Source organism: Zeus faber (genome assembly GCF_960531495.2).
Source record: "Zeus faber genome assembly, chromosome: 15".
In the NCBI taxonomy this organism is placed as follows: domain Eukaryota; kingdom Metazoa; phylum Chordata; class Actinopteri; order Zeiformes; family Zeidae; genus Zeus; species Zeus faber.
In genome coordinates this window covers 26,528,922-26,549,845 of record NC_137194.1, presented here as the reverse complement: position 1 = coordinate 26,549,845, position 20,924 = coordinate 26,528,922, and the positions used below count along the sequence as shown (strand labels likewise).

The following is a 20,924-nucleotide window of genomic DNA, read 5'->3' as shown; positions in this document are numbered from 1 at the left end:
AATAAAAATATATGTAACATCTTTTTAAACAGAGGAATGCACAAGAATGCACGCACGCCTCCAAACACATGTAGTCACGCTGGCTCTCAGAAGGGAAACAGATGCCTTCCAGTCGCTTAGCTCCCTCCTAGACATCCTCCGCCAACCACATCCAAGATGTCCCACTTTCTGTGAGGATCCTGCAAACAACCGTCTCTTCCCCCTCACACGCCACACAGGCAGCCGTAGCGAAGCTCACGCTGCCCTGTCGAGATAAATGCGAGCGTGGATCTGTGAATTCCTGTGTGTCCAATTTGTTGGCGCTGCTCTTGCAGGATCCTCGCAGCTTTTCAAGTCACAATTTAGAACTTTGATTTTCTGTCCTGGGTGTTCCCCACCAATTATCGTCAACAAGAGTATGTAGTCTGACTCATCAGATATAGGTCGTTGGTATAAAGCCTGCCATTGGGCAACTACTTCAGGCGGCATTCTCCTCCTCTTCCACTATCTGGGCGTTAACGTTTTCAAAGTCCCCTTTGCTACCTGAAACAACTCCAGCGCACAGTGCTAAAACGTGTGGAAATAGGCCTGGCTTGGCGAGACTAGGTCACTGATGATCAAGTTACATTTTTCTTTTTTACTAGTAAAAGTCGTATCACATAGTCGATCACACAGTCGTATAACACATCTTTTACTGTTATATTTGGCGTTTTTTGTTTTTTTTTCAATGCCAGGCTTGCCTCCCCACGTTTCTACCCAAGGTTCCTCCAAAACATGTTTTCACCGGACACTTTTTTGAAAGGGCACCATCGCTGCATCCTGGGCTTAGCGCCCCCAAAGATGATTGTGATCTGCTTAAAAAATACCAACAAGACAGAGCGTTTTTCCCTTATACCAGAATGACAGTGGGTTGGGCCAGACCTTTCTCCAGCGCTGGCACTGTGCTAAAATGTAGTGTGGAGATAGGTCTGACTATGCGATTACTGCCCCGCCAATTCTGTGGTGTATTATTTGGTGTGGTTTTGGTGCAGGATGCCCAGGGAGAGCTGCAGTGTAGTTCCTTTAAGCTTTTCTTTTATATAAATTTTATTGGAAAAAATGAAAAATGAGACAAGGCTATATGAAATAATGTAACAATAACAATGTTTTACTGTGTTGGAAATTACCCAGATCATTGCATTCTCACGGTCAGGAAAAACTCTGAAAGTTAAAGTTATTTCCATTTCTACTTCCAAATCCATAGAACAACATAGTTGAAGACATATTCAACAAAGAGCTGAATAATCTTAAACACAATTCTAGGCTCAAGAGAGAAAACAATCTATCTTTTACTTTCAAGACAAAACCCCAAAAAAGGATCTGTGCTCCAGAAACCATATCAAAAGGCAAGTGAAATCACACTAATGCTCCACCAGCATAATAACTACATTTAAATCTGTCTAAATGGCCAGTTTTGATTTGGATGGTGCGGCGTGGCCCTGCTGCTGCAGGAGTGCAGCTGGTGACATAATGCGTTCTGATTGCACTGGGAAAAAAACGCAAGTTGCTTCTGATTCACGCCATAAAAGCCTTATCAATGTCACCCGCAGCATTCATTTCATTTACTATAACTCCACGTGAAAGTCGTGGAAGGAGCACTGATTCACCTCACCACCAAAATATTCACATTTGAGACCATTTCTATCTCATAAAAAATATCCATTATCATTTGAACTCAAAGTTAAAGCTAAAAGGTTCCATGAAATGGAAGATATGTGCTAGATTTTCTGTAATGGACCAATGGGTTAAGCATTTGCCTTGCTGAGCAGGCTAATAAATATAGTGTAAGGCTTTATTAGAAAGAAACGCCAGAAACCAGAGCCACATAAAATTCATGAATGGATAGATATATTACATGGCTACGCATAATGGAGCTGTCCATAAAGGCTCTTATAATTGCTTAGAATTCAGCAAAAAAAGGAACACATTTGGTCTAAATGGACTGAGTACATTACTGTATACCCATACTGTCCGGTTTTTGCAGAATTGTTAAGAGAATATATAAAAAGTTTATTTTTAATCCTTGTGATATTTAAGGTGAAGCATGTGCTTTATATAGTTTGAATTTAAAAAAAGTTGTATACAAGTAAAAATCTTTGAAAGGTGTGGCCACAGCTTTCTACATGGACAGATGCTCTGTGATGCTTTCTTTGGTTGAATATTTTTGTACGTTATTATACATAATACTACCATCATATAGTGTGTTGAAGGATTGACTGGCTTTTCCAAATAAAAACAAAAATTTAAACACCAAAAAACGTGACTGTAGCGACATAGAGGCTAAATTCTTGCAGTTGAAGCTGTGGCAGCTCCGCCTGTGACAGGCCACCAGAGTGTCATTTTCAGGGCCTGACACGGGGACACAGGCGATGGGGTTGAATAGTACCATTTTTATTGTCGGGAGTGGGCAAGATGGAACAAGCCCGGAGCAGATGGAAAACATGAAAAGGGCTCCTCTCCTGTGTGTGTGAGGATGGGGGTTTTACCTGTTTCTTGTTCATTGCTCTGACAAGCAACAGGCGTACAGCCACCCTGATCCTTGGCCCTATTACCTAGACCCAAGACAGGTGTGGCTGCTTAAACCACACCACCCTCACACCACAGAAGCATTCTGCAGCATTCTGTAGATCACGTGATATGTGTCCTTCAACCCGGAAGTGGAGGAACCCCTCTGTCGTTGAGTCTAACGGCGTGTTTCGAACAGGCGTGACAATGAAGCTGATGGACGAGGTTGCCGGCATCGTGGCGGCGAGACACTGCAACACCAACATAGTCACCGCCTGCGTGGACGCCATCAACTTCCACCGCAAGATCAAGAAAGGTAAGAGGGAGCTGCACGCCGCCCCAAACGGCCCAAGAGGCCTAATGGCGCTTAAAGCGCTTATCTGCCGTTCGCTCGCTGTCTCCACTTTCCGTGAAATTCTTTGTTAATACACTTCTGCTGCTCAGCCATTATATAGCGCTCGAGTTTCTTAATACCCAATTTGCGGGATAATGTGGAAAATTCTAGCAGCCTATAAATTGAACTTTCGACAGTGATGTGTTCCATTTGCATTTGGGGATATTAACAGCTGTTCTGTTATTCCTAATGAAGGCCATGTTGTCATGCACTGGGGCTTTGGGTTATTGTTTGTCTGTCTCTGGAGTGATTGTTTCTGCTTTGTTCTCAAGCAAGCAAATCACTCATCTGTCACCGCAGTTCTTTTCGCTTCTTCGCAGGCAAAGCGTTTCTGCGCCTCAAAAAGACAATATGCATCTCACATCTTGTTTACTTTCCCAAGCTTTTTCCAGTTAAAGTCAGTAAAAAGGTTCGTACAACAAATATTTTATGAAAGCTGTTTGGGACGCATTTACATAAACTGTCATAATTCACAGTGTAGACGTGTTAGAAAGAAAGGTATGGGTGTAGTTACTCCATTGCTAAAATAACGGTCCATCATTCTCGTAGGGTGTATATTTCCATTACAATCTGGAAATAAACTTTTCCTGATAGATCACTGGATCCCCTGGAACAATCTACTCTTCCTCGTGCATTACTCAAGTGGATTCACCGTTTATTGCAATTCTCAACAAGTCGTCATCTGTGTTTATTCCATTTTAAAAGTAACCTTTCCAGCCCGGCGTAGACAGACAGGCTGTGTGAAAGTTAACTGTTGTGATTGAGTTAGTGTGAAGTCTCACCCCGCGTTTGGGTTTGATGGGATCCAGATCCCCGTGGTGGCCTCTAGAGGAGGTGGCGTTCTAGCTATTCGCCCTCTTCCACTCTCTCCCTCTCTTTCTCTCTCTCTCTCTCGCTCTCTCTCTCTTTAACCCATTTTTCTCCTCTATCTAAACGTACTAAATGTATTTTGTAAGTACACGTTAGTCCATCCACTCCGATAAACCCGGTCCAAGTTAAAGTTTACATTAAGTCCAGAGTGCCCGACGTGCCTAAATGGGTTTTTTTTGTTGTTGTTTTTCTAAACTTCACTTACTGGATTTACTTTATTTATATTTCCTATAATTGAATTAGAGAACAATTCTGTTCTACATACGAGCTGGAAGGTCATACCTTCCACTAAAATTATTCCATCATTGAGTTCTTATCTCAGCAAATGTAGTAGGAATAACATGCATCAATGGAGTTGCCGTCAACCTGAGCCTCAGATGTCTTCAGTGTTTGTTTAAAGTGAAGGAGTTTTCGGGACGTTTGAGAGTGTTCAAGTGAGCTACACAATGTCTTGAGAAGACATGTTGAGAGACGTGATGACACTTCCAACGCCTCCAGATCCTTCTATGTTGAAGTCGCTGCCTCCATCTGTCCCCTGGTCTTTGACGGTGGGGATATTATTTCCCCTGGCTTTTACACAAAATCAGGTGTTATGTCACTCATCATATTATTTCTTTGTGTGTGTCTCTGCACATCTTTTTGTCTGTTTGTGTGCGGAGGTGACAATAAAAGTCGTCCAAAGGCCAGAAAAGTGCCACAATTACACATTTCGATTACTAATTGTATTATAAAGGGATTAAATACTGTACACATTAAGATACCTACAACACAACATTGATCATATTTATTATAAGTGAAATAATAAGTGAATGTGAACACACACACTCAACTGCAGAAAATGTCTTGTGTTCAAACTTCCTGTAGATTTCTCATGTAAGACACATTCAACTAATTTGTTTATTAGTTATTCTTGAGACAAAATTGGCATTGCTGCCAAATGTTTGCAGAGCTCAATGTAGATAACCCTGAAATTGATTTAGAAGTGGTTATTCATCTTGTTTATTCATTCCTTTACAATAATGCTGTCTTCAATTAAATGTGCAACTGCAACACAGTGTCACTGAGGTGCATATGTAAACACCACTGAAAGATGATGAGACCTTAGGGTCAAGCAACATTTATTTTTTTGCATCTACACATGCATAAAAAATGAAGTATAGTCCAAATGCATCACAAAGTGACTTCACTAGAGTGCATCACATGTTGTCGTGGCAAAGGGTTCATCTGGAAAATGACAAACAGAAACCTTCCATTGGAGAGCAAATCGAGGAAAAGGACGACACATTTGTGGACGTTTTAGATACTGATAGAGGTGGTCAAAATGAACTTACATTTTTATCAGCAAGAGCACATCGCTGATCGAAGTCATCCGTCCTAATAAAAATCGTATTTTTACTGTGTTTAAAGGTTTTACAGCAGCATGGCCAAAGGCAGAGGGGGTTTGAGTAGTTGAGTAGGGACATGTTAGAGGACCATACCAGTGTACAGTACCGGTGTCTTCTTGAGATGACAGGAACATTTCCCGGTCCTTAACAAACTTACTGTGCAAAGGTGTACACAGTGTATGCTTTAGTACAGTAAGTCTCAGCCGACCGTACCAAACAGTTTTCTTTATGATATTCACAATGAAAAGCTGCAAAAAAACACCCTATGGGACTTGAAAGTGACTTGATGTAAAAAAATTCCCCCATGTGAGAACCACTTTGACACTTGTTTTTTTTGTTAAAATGACTGTGTTTCTCAATCCCAAGTCATTCAGACAATCCCACTGGTGTCAAACCTCTTCTGCTTTCCAAGTAATAGACCAAAAATAGTCATTCTCAAACTCACATTTCATTTAAATGTGCTTAACGTCTCAGTTTTTTACATAATTCCTGTAAAATGGCTGTGACGTATGCCGCTGCAGGTGGTGATACACCATTCCATTAAGGCTGTAGAGCTACATGCTGAATCTGGCTAGAGTTATGAAACCTTAATTACCTGTGAACCGGAGAAACCTGGCAAAACTAAACCAGACAAAACTTGGGCCAAGGGAGACTCGATGGAGTGAGTAAGACCGTTTTATTTAGATGACCCTTTATGACACTTTCAGTTGTTTTGCAGGCATGAAGCAACATTCATTGGGGAGAATTAGCCATCCCCTCCTTCTTCCCAGCCTTGAGATCTAAGATGGAAAAGGAAAAACACATTTTTAAACATTTTTAAAATGAGGCTCTAGTTCTTACAGAAAGTGTCTTCATGACCTCAGTCTTTTGCTGCAGATACTTTGAAATACCGTGTATGTGTTTTATTATTTAAGACTTTGACTCTTTTATGAGATCTGAGTTATACCCTGGAGAGCCACATAGGGCTGTCGGCGTAACACCATCTTTCGACGTTTCTATGGTGACCAGCAAGAATTATACCATGCTTGCACATCAAAGACAATGAAGAAATACACCAGCAATCTTCTGTGATATTGGTGTCTGATTGTGTTAAACCTGCTATTGCCTTATCAGAAAACGCAAATCAGAATATAGCACAAACTTGAGAGCTAAGAGGGCCTCTTAGCTCTCAGCGGCGTCTTACCGCGTGCAGACTCCGGGCGTTGTATGAACCTCAGATTGAATTGTGTTGACGTTCTCCTCTGACCGGGTTCTCCCCCAGGCTCAGTGGTGAAGGTCCAGGGCCGGATGACCTTCACCAGCAACAGGTCGATGGAGATCGAAGTGATCGTGGAGGTGGAGCCTCTGGTAGAGGTGGACAAAGGGAAATACTGCGCCGTCTCTGCTTTTTTCACCTTCATCTCCCTGGACAAGAAGAACAGGCCTCTGCCAGTCCCGCTCCTCAAGGTGGGTTTCCCCAAAACGCCTGCTCTCATAAACTTCACACAATGATTTACTATCCCCAAGCCAGAATTAGTTTGGCCCGATACAGTTTTCAGGTGAGTAGAGAGGCCCTGTTCAGACCTGCCTTTAATATCTGTCTTGGGTGATGGGATTGCAATTGTAGAGCTAGAAATGCAGGTGGTGGTTTATTACAATGTATGTAACAATGTTCTTCATCTGCATGTTTACTTTCAGGTGATTACTTTCAAATTGAATCATTCAGTGAATCATTTCTAATCTTTCTTTCTTTCTGATCTGAAACAAATTCTCACTTCAGAGGTTAGATATGTGTCAAGTGGTGTATGTGTGTGTGTGTGTGGGTCAGAAGGCCATGAACATATGAACATGTTATTATCATTTCATACCAATAATTACTGGAAATCATATAGTCAATACTAATTCATTAATGTACCTTTTTTCCTTTTTCTCTTATTGCGTGACAATAATTACAGATATATTACCTCCTTATCAATATGTTCATGTTAATCCGTGACTGGTGCGTTAATCCGTTTTCATCACTGTAATATTGTTTTCGTAAATCTCTAGTTAGTTTGAAATGAATCACTTATCTGGCCAGTTTATCAGACAATCAATATTTTGATTTTGATAATAATCATTGTAAACTCTCAAATTTCAAACTCTAATTTCTTGCAAATAAGTGTGAACTTGTGGGCAAAACATAGAACTAACTTATAACTAAGTTATAAGTTAGAGGGCGCTGACTTCCCTTAAAGCAAACGGTTGCATATTAAAGTATGGTTGGGTTAATAATTAAACTGTGAGTATCTTAACACCCGCTGCAACATTGCAATGATTTTAAAGGGGTTTAATCAGCAAACCAACAAGAGTTCAAATGACTCAAATTATGTTTCATATGAAATAAGATGAGGACCTGCTCTCGGATCCTGTGAAGGTGAAGACGGAACATCACACCGTGTCTGTGAGAATTTGAAACCTGCGAGAGGAAAGCCATGCTTGTTCATTTGAATTAAGGGGGAGGAAAGAACACACACTCAGGGATGCAAGTAGGGATGGAAAGTAATTGAGTACTTAAACTCAAGTCTACAGTATTTACATACATTTTCAGCAGACTTTTACCCCAGCTCATTTCAAAGAAAATTATGTTGATTATTATTATTATTATTATTATTTGTATTATTATTATTATTATTATTATTATTATTGTTATTATTATTATTATTATTATTATCTAGCGTAAGTAACTTTCAAGTCTCCGAGTGTTTTTGTGCACCTTTCCAACATGAATGGACAATTATATTTCTTACATTTCACTCCAGCACTGCGAGCACTATTTGCAGTATATTTAATAAACGTTTTTTTCAGACAAGGAATACGATACATTTCTAAAAAACACTGCAGTTTAAACCTGCCATCAATAAAAGGGAAATATCCAGACATCAACACTTTTGTTTCAGCAATAGAGGTTAATGCATGAAGGATATATGTATTTCACACCAAAGTACAAGGACTTTTAGTTTTGATACTAAATCAAGGATCTAGTACTTCAATGCTTTGAGTAGGATGTTGAACGGAGGATGGAGTACAGTTTTGTCTTCTACTTAAGTATCTGATACAACCAGTACCTTCTCTATTTGGAAGTGGTCATGGTGACGTAGCCACCACCAAGCTCCCACACAGACCGCTCCATCTCTCTTCACCCCAGACCGAAAAGCTACATCTCTGCCGACCGGGCATTTCAAAAGCAGCCATGTCTCTTCAGCCATTTCCATATCAGACAAACACTCCGTTCTCCATCATTGTCAGTGGCTTGACAGTGGCTTTTTCTGAATTCATCACCTAGCTCTCCCATCTTTTGAGCGGCACCCAGCCTTTGTTTTCCCCAGAGAAGGGAATTGCATAGATGATTAGTGTTATTGTAATGTCGATGCCGCCTCATTTTATTATTATTATTGTTTTTTTAAACAAAGAAAACCTTGGTAGGGGCGGGGTCTTCTTGGATTTTTAATAATTCATCGTTGACACTATAAATGGATGTCTAAATAGAGACCGGGCTGCCATGTCGCCTCTGATGAAGTGTGTCAGATAAAAAATCCAGAGAATAGTCATGTGTGTGCGTGCGTGCGTGCGTGCGTGCGTGCGTGCGTGCGTGCATGCGTGCTTGCGTGCGGACGTGCGGACGTGTGGACGTGCGTGCAGACGTGTGTGTGAACGTGCATGTGTGTGAGATAGAGATGGAGAAAATGAAAGGGAGAGAGGAATGTATCTTAAGATCAGAGGTAGAGAAAAGGTGAAAATGTAATGGTGTGTGTGTGTGTGTTTGTGTGTTTATGTGTGTGTGTGTGTGTGTGTGTGTGTGTGTTTGTGTGTGTGTGTGTGTGTGTTTATTTATGTGTGGGAGGCGAGAAGGAGGCCTAATCAGAGCTATTTCTGGTTCTTATTTACTGAAAGATGGAAGCAGATGAGATGAGGGAGTGTCCACCAGCACTCCGTTGTTGTCAATATTTCTATTCATAGCCGTCGGTCCCTTGGCGTTTGAAACGAGGCATCACAGGCAGAAAGAAAGGTGCAATGTGCCGCTCCAATTAACAGCCAAACCAGTGGAAAGAGGAGCGTACGGGGGATTAATAAAGTCTTATTTCATCTTATCTTACGAGGTGGAAAATTAAAAATGATATTAATGAGCTTGATGGCTCAGACAACAGCAGGTTGATCACAGTGTGACAAACAAAGTCTGCTTCTCCTGCTGCGTGCGTGCGTTTACTGCACTTCAGAGTCACGCCAACCAGTCAGAAAAGACAAATCGCCTCAGAGGAAATTTAAAATTGCTGATTTTGTTAGATCATCGCAATAAAGATTATCTGCTACAGCAAGTGGGAACCTTAACAGCCGAGTGTTGGAGCCAATCTGGAAGTGCTTTAACATGCAGTTCAGCTAACGGCCACTAGAGGCTGCTTCGAAAAACCAACGATCATTTGAAATATTGAGCAAATACATATATTTCCTTTCGTCTCTCAATATCCACGTTTTCTTCTTCTAATGGGTGGGATTTGTCTGTCACGATTAAGGCTTAAAAAGGGTTATACTATTCCAGGGCGTGGTCGCTTTGATAGCAAGGGCACTCATTTCGCATTCGAGCATGGTGGGTGTGTGCCTTCCTTTTTTTTTAAACTTTTGATATTTCTGGTAACGATTGAGACACTGACCAAGCACAAAACAACTGAAATGGTATCCCTGATTTGGTGAGTAATCAGATTTTAACCCCACTGTCACGGCCCCCTAGTGGACATCCTTCCCCATCGCTGATTACACTCCATCATGTCCCTAAAATATCTGCAGAAATTTCAAACTATGGACTGTAATGGGACTCATCTTTAATCAGTTATTAAGGAATTATTTATGGCTGTGATGTTGAACATAAAAGTCATTAGGACTCGAACACAACCAGGCAGAAATAGGCCAAAAAAACTCTCTGAATAATATTTTGCCTTAGTCAAGTGTACTAATTGCTTTGAATGGAAAATCCCTATAACTTTGCATTAAATAGGCTGAAAAATGATCTATTAATCTCACATGGGTATTGGATATAGACGGAGGATACAGAGTAGCTGATACCTTGGGGATATTTTCATACGTTAATAACTATTGCTGAAGGCAGTGGAGTAGAAGTAACACCATAACACACAGCAGTGTTTGTCAGATTGGCTTGGCTATGGAGAGAATATCAGATTTGAATGCAAAAATGTCAATGTCTCCACTATCTCTGTCGAACTATGCTGATGTAGGTGCTATATATAGCCTGATCGAAAGGACAGCGTGTGCTATTTTTAACACAAGGTGGGGTTTTTTCTTGCCGTCTCTCTCTCTCTTCCTTCTTATCCCCCTCTCTATCCCCCTGTCTCTCCCTCTCTCCTTTCTAGTTAAACATCTGCCTTTACTATTTTTAGACTTTTAGAGTCTATTTTGGCTCTGCAGGGGGTTAGGGAGAGAGAGAGAGGGGGGGGGGGGAGGGGGAGAGGAGTGGGGGCAGGGATGGACTGTCAGTAACTATCGTGTACTGGGTAATGCAGTACCACTACACACATGTACAACATTATATTGAAAACCATCAGAAATTTACCGCATCCGATTAAAAATGGAGGTTTGATCAGTGAGCCTATTTCCTGCTTTCAACTTGTGTATAAAAATAGAACAATATTTTCTGACATAAGGTTCTGATTTTACATTCATGACGGGGAAAGACTGACTGTGGTCGTGCTGCGCAGCGGCCACCTGCAAAAGTGTAAAACTCAATTCACCAAATGCAGCAAATAGCTGGAAACACCTTTTAACATAAAAGTCAAGAGAGAGCTTAACTTACGTGTACATGACCCTGTGAATGTACGTGTAGAGATGGCCCATCGTCACGCCTCTCCCTCATCCTACTCCGCTTTAAGAGACCGTACTATGTGTCGCTGTTTTCCATTTATCATGATTTTGACGTAAATCAAGTCCAGTTTTTCTAAATTAAAGGCATATTCATTAAAACGTTATAGAATTTGCCTGAAAAGAATGGAGGCAACGTTGGTTAAAACTCTCACAGACATCACAGGACCTCTTGAAGAGAAGATTCAATTTTGGAATGCAATTTTCCATGTGTAATGAAATTATGCAACAGAAAATGGAAACAAATTGATAATAAAGCGTCAATTATGGCTTGTAACTGGGTAACACCGATTATTTTTTCAGCAAAACGTTAACGTCTACGTGGTTTTCACAAGGAAAACTATTAGTCCCTTTGCAAAAACTGTGAATTGAAAAGAAAAATGTGAATTCAAATTTGTTTTTTCATCATGTTCTCCTCCGCTCTTTACACTTTTCTTTCTTTTGTTCTTCATCCTATTCTGCTCTACTGTACTGTTCTTTCTCTCTTTCACTCCCATTCCTCCCCGTCATCATCTCTCTCATCTTACAATCCCTCTCCCTATATCCCATTTCTCTCTTCCTCCACTGCCCAATACATCTCTCCTTCCTCTCCCTGCATTCCAACTGTATTCACCCTTTGTAACGCTAAGTTTGTCACTAGATTGATCCCTCCCCTTTGTCACTCTGAAAGGAGAGAGAGAGAGAAAGAGAGAGATCCATCTCTCCACTCACTTTCTTTCTGTACCCCTCCCTCTCTCTCTCTCTGTATCCATCCATCCCACTCCCCTTCCCTTTCTCTCTGACTTTAGACTCAGCTGGCCTCCTTTGACATGAAAACAAGCAGTGTTGGCATGGCAACGTGCTCTAGTCCACACAAAGTGCCGCGCGTTTATTTTTAGACGCCGCTCATTTGAGACGATCAGCAACGGGTTAATGGACGCACACACGCCGCGATCTGCGGATATTTCTTTCTGCAATAATCTGAGACGGCGTGTCAAGGACCATACCAGCGTCCAATCTGAGCAGACCAGCAGCCTTTTCATTATCATTCACAATGACTTGATGACTCTGGTTATTGATTTCAAAAAGCATTTAGTCCCAAATGTGATGAGCTACACCAAATGATTGTTCCCGGTTGCATTTATGTCTGTGAAAGAAGTCGCTCATATCCGTTATATCTGTCTGCGTCTGCGTCAAACCAGCCCGTTGATCCTGATGAATTTCGATGGATCGTGAAATTTAAGTTATACTCGCCTCTGTACCCTGTAGGTTTACAGGGTTTGCCGTATGGACTGACCAGAACCCCCAGATCTTTACACAATGCACAAGGTCTGTCTGTATAAAATATTCATTATCCCTGAACAGAAACATCCATGGAGGCGGCTCCGTTTAGTCTTTCAACAAAAGCCGTCATTGTATCTGTATCTGGAAGGATTTAGTTCGGACCATGGAAACACCTTTTAGGATTGTCTTAAATGTCAACCCTTTCTCTCATACACTGGCCTGTGTGTGTGTGTGTGTGTGTGTGTGTGTGTGTGTGTGTGTGTGTGTGTGTGTGTGTGTGTGTGTGTGTGTTTGTGTTTGTGTGTGTGTACATTCTCAAGCAGAAAGGTGTCCCACCCCATGCCAGCCCTGCAGATGGCTATCACTTTACTTGAGGTGTCTGCGTACAGCTTTGTGCAACAGTGGAGACACTGGTATTTGGCGCTGCCTCCGATGCAGCGTGCCCACTCTAATAACAGCCTGTGCCAACACAAAGCAACCCTTCCCCTGAGCATGTTCCCCTCACACCCTGTCCCCCCGCGCCAACTTACTGGGAAGGTGGCTGTGTGCCACCTCCCCTTCCCAGGCCCACCTATGGCTCGATTATTTCGTAACGGCACATTTGACCCATGGAATCAAGAAGATACCGACTTAAAATGTTCCGTGTTTCTAGGAGACTTGAAAAAATTGGGAATATGTATTTTTTTTCTAGGAGATACAACACCAGCGTTTTTTGTTTTAGAAAATAAGCTAGAAGATGACCTACAATGACATTTGTGGAAATGTGTTGCACTGAATAGATGATTCATTGAATTCATAAAAAACTTGGCTACAGTTGTAAAAAATTCTATTCCTTTGGTGTTCTCAACTCGGAGTAGAGAAATTAAGATGCACATTTTAAGTTGAGAAAGGCAAAAAATACACGTCTAACAAATTCAGGGTGCAGTGTGTAGAATTTATAGAACGGATTTGGCAGAAATGGAATATACTATTATTAAGTACCAGTATGTTTTAATTAGTGTATAATCCCATGAAATTAAGAATCATGTTTTTGTTACCGTAGAATGAGCCGTTTTTATCGACACGGAGGTCGCCATGTTGCACCGCCATGTTCCTACAGTAGCCCAGAACGGACAAACCAAACACTGGGTGGCCGTTTTTTTGCGAGTTTCGCGGCCACCATCTCTTCCACTGAGCCGCCATGTTGCACCGCCATGAGGAGAAATTTTCAGTTGGTTGCAATGAGCAGCCTCGCTGCCACTGAATTCTATACACTGCAACTTTAAAGCATTTGTTTAAGTTCATCAAAATGCAATGATAGTTTCAGTGTGTCCCAGCACGTTGTGCTTGCACTGACGTCAACATGGTGAAGGGATCTGCTCTAGAAGGCTCCATCACTCTGTAGAATTCCCACAATTTTTAAGACAAAATCTAAATTATCTTCTATAGCTTCCCCTATTGACAATTAGTGGGTCAATTACTAAAATAAACATTAAAGGATCAGGGGCGAATTCAGAAAAGGATTGCGCGGCTTTTTGCAGCCGCTAAACCTGCACATATAAGAAAAAAGAAACCGCGTAATTCTCAAAGCACATGCAAAAGGTGAAATGCACCCCTAACTGCGCTGCAAAGCAAATTGAGTCTTGGTGCGCCGGTGCTATTTGCACGTATTTAAATTAGGTATTATTTATGCATTTTGCGCAAAACTGGCCCCTTTCTATGCAAATGAGCCTCAATGCAAAAATCGTCCACTTCACAAACACCAGCACTAATAGCCACACGCAGTTAGAGTGAAAATAATATCTGTCTGCAGAGAGTCGGTGTTAACTGAAGTGCAGACCAAACAACTACGGGGAAATTTCCCCCGCTGGAGAGTTTTCCTTATTTTCAAATCCCAATGTTGACAGGTATGCTCTGATCGCGCTTTGGAGCGGGGCCAACGATGCCTTTTTTTTTTTTTTTTTAATTGCCCTTATTTACTTAGCCACATCGATAATTGCCATCAGACTCCGCAAAACAAGGGCAAATTGCTGCAAAACTGCAAAACTTTATGGCTTTTGCCATATCATTAGTGCAATATCTTGTGAATCGGACCTTGAGACCGTGCAGATAGCGGTTGAAATTCATGGTGCTATCAGCAGCTGTAATCCATTCCTTGTGAATTCACCCCTAAGTAACAACAGGAAAATATAGAAATTCACCTCCAACAGAGAGAGGGAGAGAGGGCTAAAACAGCCACAGCTCCACATCGGAGAGCAAGACACTAGCACTGGATGAGGATCCAGCGTAATCATAGTTATTAGACTAGGACCACCGTGGGAATACAAATTACATGGGAACACCGGTGGGACACTTTGAGCCTCATTGAGTTATGCAAATGTGAGGCACATGAGCACAAAAATATGCACACACAAGTGAAACACACCGAAAGCAATATATACATACACTACGTACAGAAGAAAAATAGGAGAGCGTCAGCATGAAATGACCTTCCCTCAGGGCTAGCAGTTCCATGATTTCTCTGTGGACGGCAAGGTCATTGCCAACGTAGCTCCCAGAGAAGCGTCTCTGCTTTAAACCGAGATCATGATTCCCCAAGGTCATCTGCAGGGACGTACGTAAAGAGGACAGTGAAAAAAGGATGAATAATAGACATTCAGTTTCATTGATGCCTTGATGTAGTGTTCCTTTGGGCGAAAACAATCATTCATTTATCCCGGTTTTGAGAGTAATTTGAGTGAAGGTGGCAGAATATCACAGGAATGAGATGCCATTTGTACAACGTTGCCAAACAGCAATCAGCATTGTCATATCATTTTTATTGGACTGTCTCTGTAGAGGGTTCATGTGACAATGTGTTTTTGAGGGCCAACCAGGAGGTTCACCCTGCCGCGGGTTCCCATGTTTTTCCCAAAGAGTTTTGGATTGACACAGGAAATCACATGTGTGGATTTCAAATGTGACATTTCTCTCAGCAAGATAATTTCCACGGGTGAATCCCATGTTTATCGTTATTCACACATAAATGTCAGTTTTGTAGCTAAAACTGTTTGTGACATAATGTTCAAACAAACTGCACCCAGCACCAAATTAGTCAGCGACCGCTTGCGAAGCCAAATGTTGCTAAGCAACGCACAATTCTACTGTAGTTTCAATTACAGTAGCACCTTGTTTCCAACTTCCGTCTTCAAGGCTTGTTTCATATCATGCAAGCAACATGTTTACTGATGGAATTAATATAAAATGACAAAACGCGTCACCTTTATTATGAGTTTGTCTGCCAACCACCTTATTTTATGGATCCAACCAAAACATATTGGGAAAAACATAATGGAGCTGTGGTGACAATAAGTCTTGTATTGGAGCAGAAAACTCTGATGCAGCAGCATCTGTTTGGCAATTGTCGAGACGTATTAATAAGGTGGAACAGTGATTACAGTCACAGTATGTAACTCTGAGCCTTCTGGGCGACCGCACCGTATGTATAGAATAAAATGTGGGAACCAGGCTTGGTGACGAGCATTTAGATAATTCTGAATCACACTGCCACTGTCCATCCAGATGATCTCATTTGCTGTTGTGCGTTAGATAGATCAGCGGTTCCAAAACTTCTCTGACTCTTGTCGCACTTGACAATCTCAGAGATTTTTGCGGCCTGTATCCGAGCCACAAGTAACACAGGAGACAGGTGAGTTCTCAGAGTTTGATTTGTAAGAATCGAACGAGCGCCACACAGTGAAAGAGCATGACCTGTGGCGCCCAGTGTATTGTTCTAGTTCCTACCTATTGGTTTAGTGGTGATGCATATTCAAAGATTTAAATAAAAATACAATTGAAATCGTTTTTTTAAACATTTATAAAAATACAATTAAATTCATTCTTAAATATTTATTTCGAAAAAGATGTCTCGTAATAATCGTTTTATTTTTTTGCCAATGATATGGCAGCCTACTTGCAGTATACCCTTGCAGACCACTAGGTGCTCGACAGGTGGAAAAACACACCATAGATCCATCAAAATACATAAATTGACACTGCTCGGTTTCAATTTCAAAATAGTGAAAACCTTCTTGTGGTGGACTTTAAGATATAAGATCGTATGTTAACGAAAACAACTATGTCTGTCGTGGCAGATTGATCATATCCACCCATGGCCATGCTTGCACACACAAACACAGCTGCCCATTTGTTCAGGCCATTATGGTTCAGCTCAATTACGCTATAGTGCCTTGGATCGAACATCAGAGCCACTCCTCCCATTGTTTTGTGTTGGTGACAGCCGGTGGTGCAGTTTGTTATACTGTAATTGGCATGTTCATTAAACCAAGACGTCACATCATTACCACCCAGGAGCTGGATCCTGTACGGCTTAAAACATGTAATTAAACAGTGCTTAATGCACAAAGGGCTTGACTGAGAAGACAGAGAGATTCGGGACAAAGCGGGAAAAGAGAATAATATGCCAGAAATTTTAAAGACGTGAGAGAATTGGAACATTTATTGATGTGTTTGTTTGAAAGTGTGTGTGGGTGTGTGTGTGTCTTTGTGTGTGTGTGTGTGTGTGTGTGTGAGTGAAAGTGAGAGAGAGATATAGCAGCAAAGGGTCAAAAAGGGATGAGAGACAGAATGAAAGGTGCGAACAGCCTCAAGACAATACTAATGAAGTTGAAGTGCACTGTAGCACACAGTGTTTACCTGTGTTCAACCACAGAATGGGCTGATGCATTTGGACTACATTTGTTTTGTGTGTGTTTTGTGCGTGTGTCTACTTTGTGCTATTGGATCGCTCAGAGTCGCTTCCACCTTAAACAGAGACTCGACCAGTGATGCGTTTGTCACGCTGATTTTAGTCTCCACTGGCATTTAAGGGATACTAAGTCTCCTTTCACACAACGGACACTAGGAGTACAGAATATTTGCATTCTGGATATTTCCAGAGCCACCAGGTGTCTTATCGCTTGTCCCTAATCATACTTCAGTGGAATACAGACCTGCTCCCTGTTAAAAGACGTGCACACACACACACGCACACACACACACACGCGCGCACACACACAAACCATCCCGAAGACCAGTGATGTGGTGTACACGTGCTGTTCGTAGCTCCTGCAAGGTCACATGATGTCATCCCTGGCACGACGCAGTGGCGCAAGACAAGTCGACATGTTTACGTCTCCAACAGTACGTGCTCCTCGCCTCGCCGCACTCCAATCGGCTGCTGGATCATATCAAGCATCCTCTGTCCTCATGCTCAGCAGGAGTTCCTGCGCTGGAGCAGAGGATCCCAAACTTTGAAGTGCGGGAACTACGTGTAGATTTGCAGGTTTTTCTGCCTGCAGCCCTTTATATATAGTACTTGCTTCTAACTACGTGTTTGCATGCTCAAGGATGGCTACCCCATGTAACCTGCGTTCCTTTGGAGCATTGGTTTTGCACATCCTCAGATATAACGCTGGACGTCCGCAAGATGCAATCAACGACATGATCAGCGGGGGCAGTGTATCAGGATGTGACAGGCAGATCAGCAGCAGCCTCTGAACAAACGGCAACAGCAATGGTGGGACGAATAAAGCTTGTCCGCTGCCACAATCCCAACATGAACATACATTACAGTATATTACTGTAGTAAACTCCTTGAGTGTCGCCATGTTTATTAATGTTTACGTTGTGCTAATCCGGATGTTCTCAAGGAAGACATTGCGGATATATCCAAGATATTCGGCCCTAGTCTGTCCCCTAGTGAATACACTTTTTAATCCTCCAGGTACAGGCAAAGTATGCAGGCAAGTACATGAACAAACGCTGCTTGTGTCACAGCCGCTTGTCTACGTTCTTTAGATTCACCAAATCAATTTGTTAAATAAAGTCAGTTATTAACTTTTTTGAGTCTGAAGTTAAAGGAGCGTAGCTGTGTCAGCTTGGCCTCCCACCATTCATCTAAACAATGTGCCTTTTTTACTTTTACTACTCTTTAAAGGATAGGTTCCCTATTTTTCCCCCACGCAGTCCAGTGTGGCAAAGTTTCAAATAAATGGTACAGTACAGTACGAAAATGAGAAAACTCACAAGATTGCCAGACAGTCGTTATATGATATACCAAAACAAAATCGTCAAAAATCTTGTGCATTTTTATCATGTTTTTCAAACGTTACACTCTGGATAAACTGCAGCGCTTGCAAAAAGTCGTTTTCAATTAAATGTTATGGAACTGCTATTCAAAACATGGATACAGAAAGACAAGCGGGACTATAACGTTAGTTCCCTGTTTTTGAGAAGGAGATTTATAAATCGGTCAGAATTGATGTAATCTATAATCTTCTATTACAAGTGTTTTCCTAGACTGGGGTTCCCATTCCTCAAAGCATTTTCCCTTAACAACCCACAATGCAAAATAAAAAAAATCGATTTGGAAAACCTTTATTCAACTATGTTAAATATTAACTGTAAACATTCACAGCATCCATACTGGTGATGGGGATGTATTGCCTTGAAGCCTCTCTACAGTGCAGCATGGCCAGTTTCCATTCTCCAGAGCTGGAGGATGGTTCAGTATTTTTGCTTATTACAGTATCTTTCAGTGATAACCCCCTGTGATTAAATGAATAGCATGAAAAACAGTTTTACAATCTAAATAAATTATGAGAAGCTATTAGTATTATTATTATTTTATTCAACATTTTTCCACGGGGGCAAAAATATATGGAGGTAGTTTTATTTGAGTGTTAGTCTAATATCATCATTGATATTACGATGTAGTTCTGTGTAGTTGGAGTCTTAAAAAAATATTTTGAATATATCAGCATGTATTCTGATATACATCGGTGCACAAAATAATGGAAAGTACTTTAATATCAAGGATCTAATAAGGGCTAGGGCCGCCCTGTGCCTTCAGGTTGTAGGGGGATTTTGCAATATTTAGACTCTCTTACTTCTTTGAGGGAAAAAGGAAATGGAACTCGACTTTGCACTCTTGGCTCCAGAACTCTCCACACAGGTTGAGTGGTGTTCCATTCCCCAGCCTATAATCGTAATAATGAATTCCCTCATATCGCCCTGCAGGTCTACATGACCTCTGGAGTGGTTCATTGCATGACATCTTGTCATATCTGGAGCCACGCTGCTACTGCCGTACAGTGAAGCTGCTGCTGTGAAGTGCTGGGTCACTCTGAAAACACACTCCGCACAAACGGCAAATGTCAAATAATGGAGGAAATTCTATGGTCTTGTATGTCTTTATCATGACAAATTCAAGTATCAAACTATACCATAAATTTACATCTAGACATTGACAAAATAGGTGACTTCCATCATCAATTCATAAGGTAATCATAATTATCTCAACGTAAAAATAATCCATTCGTCTAAAATGTTGTTTTGCATAAGCGTCACATTTTGACTACTACATCAACTGACTTGTTTGAGGTTTACATGTTATTGTAAAAAAAAAAGTTCTTGTTTCCCCACTTTACCGTGGGTAAACTGGGATCCATCGATTGTCTATTGTGTGGTTAACGCGATCGCTCTCTCTCCTTCTAATTTACTGTACACTTTTCTTTACATGCTTGCTATTTTAAACTACACAAGATATTCTTTCTATTACATGGCTTACACTCATACCCACACACACACACACACACACGGTGTCACGAGGTTGCCAGACAGTCTAATTAAACCGCAGGCTTGAGAGCACACCCTCCCACGGGAGTGCAGCCGAACCCAGCTGACAGGGAGACAGAAGGAGAAGATGTTGGTTCATGAATCTCCACAGGGTCCAGTAGTAGAGAATTTAATTTAATGTGTGTGTGTGTGTGTGTGTGTGTGTTTGTGTGTGTGTGTGTGTGTGCACACAGCAGTTAATATAAGACTAAGTACGTGCACTGTTTTCCTACTAAACTCTCAAACGCTTGAAACCTTTAACATTTAAAAGGTACAGTGGAACGGAGCTCTGCGCACGTCCCCGTTGCCACCCGGCGACACATTGTGCGTGGTTCTGTGTTTCTGTGTGTGTGTGTGTGTGTGTGTGTGTGTAGGCGTGTCTGCGTATTTAAAGTCTTGGGCTGCCTCTTCCTCGGCAGGTCGAAGGGGAGGACGAGGAGAGACGCTTCAGGGAGGGCAACGCACGCTATCTGCACAACAAGGAGAAGCGGCTGGCGGAGAGGGAGCGCCAGCAGTGACACAGAGGTGGCCGACCTCAGCGCCCCACGCTGCAGCGCACACGTGAAGGCGGGAAGGATGGAAGGAAGGAATGAGGGAAGAAGAAGAAGAAAACTGTCTTTCTTTCCTGTCCTATCATAGCTATAGTCTGGTGTCTCCAGATGTGTGTGTGTGTTGGAGTTTGTATTTTACTGTCAGGATGACCGGGGGTCTGACTGTGTGTGTGTGTGTGTGAATATATGAGTGAATCATGATTAATAAATGACAGAAAGAAAGAGCCGGCCCGAGGTTCTCGACTCGTGTCCTTTCTGCTTTTATGGTGAAGAGGATGAAGATGATGGTGAAGATGATGTCATTGTCTTGGGCATGCCTTGGCAGGGAGGGCACACTCCATCCCTCTTTTCAGCGCTCAGTCTCTCACAGAGGAATCATTGGAGCTGGAGGGCGGTGACTCAACTCACGTCTCTCCC

General features: G+C 41.8%; 1 protein-coding gene across 3 annotated transcripts in view; it reads left to right on the top strand.

Annotated features, from left to right (window-relative positions):
- The window catches only part of acot7 (acyl-CoA thioesterase 7), a 77,952-nt gene extending 57,238 nt beyond the window's left edge, over positions 1-20,714 (top strand). For all 3 annotated transcript variants that reach the window (XM_080015034.1, XM_080015032.1, XM_080015033.1), the window contains 3 exons: positions 2,723-2,839; positions 6,434-6,618; positions 20,376-20,714. In XM_080015034.1, the coding sequence (XP_079871160.1) occupies positions 2,723-2,839; positions 6,434-6,618; positions 20,376-20,474 (401 nt within the window). In that variant the 3' untranslated portion in view covers positions 20,475-20,714. The remainder of the gene's footprint in view (positions 1-2,722; positions 2,840-6,433; positions 6,619-20,375) is intronic.
- The last annotated feature ends 210 nt before the right edge of the window (positions 20,715-20,924 follow it).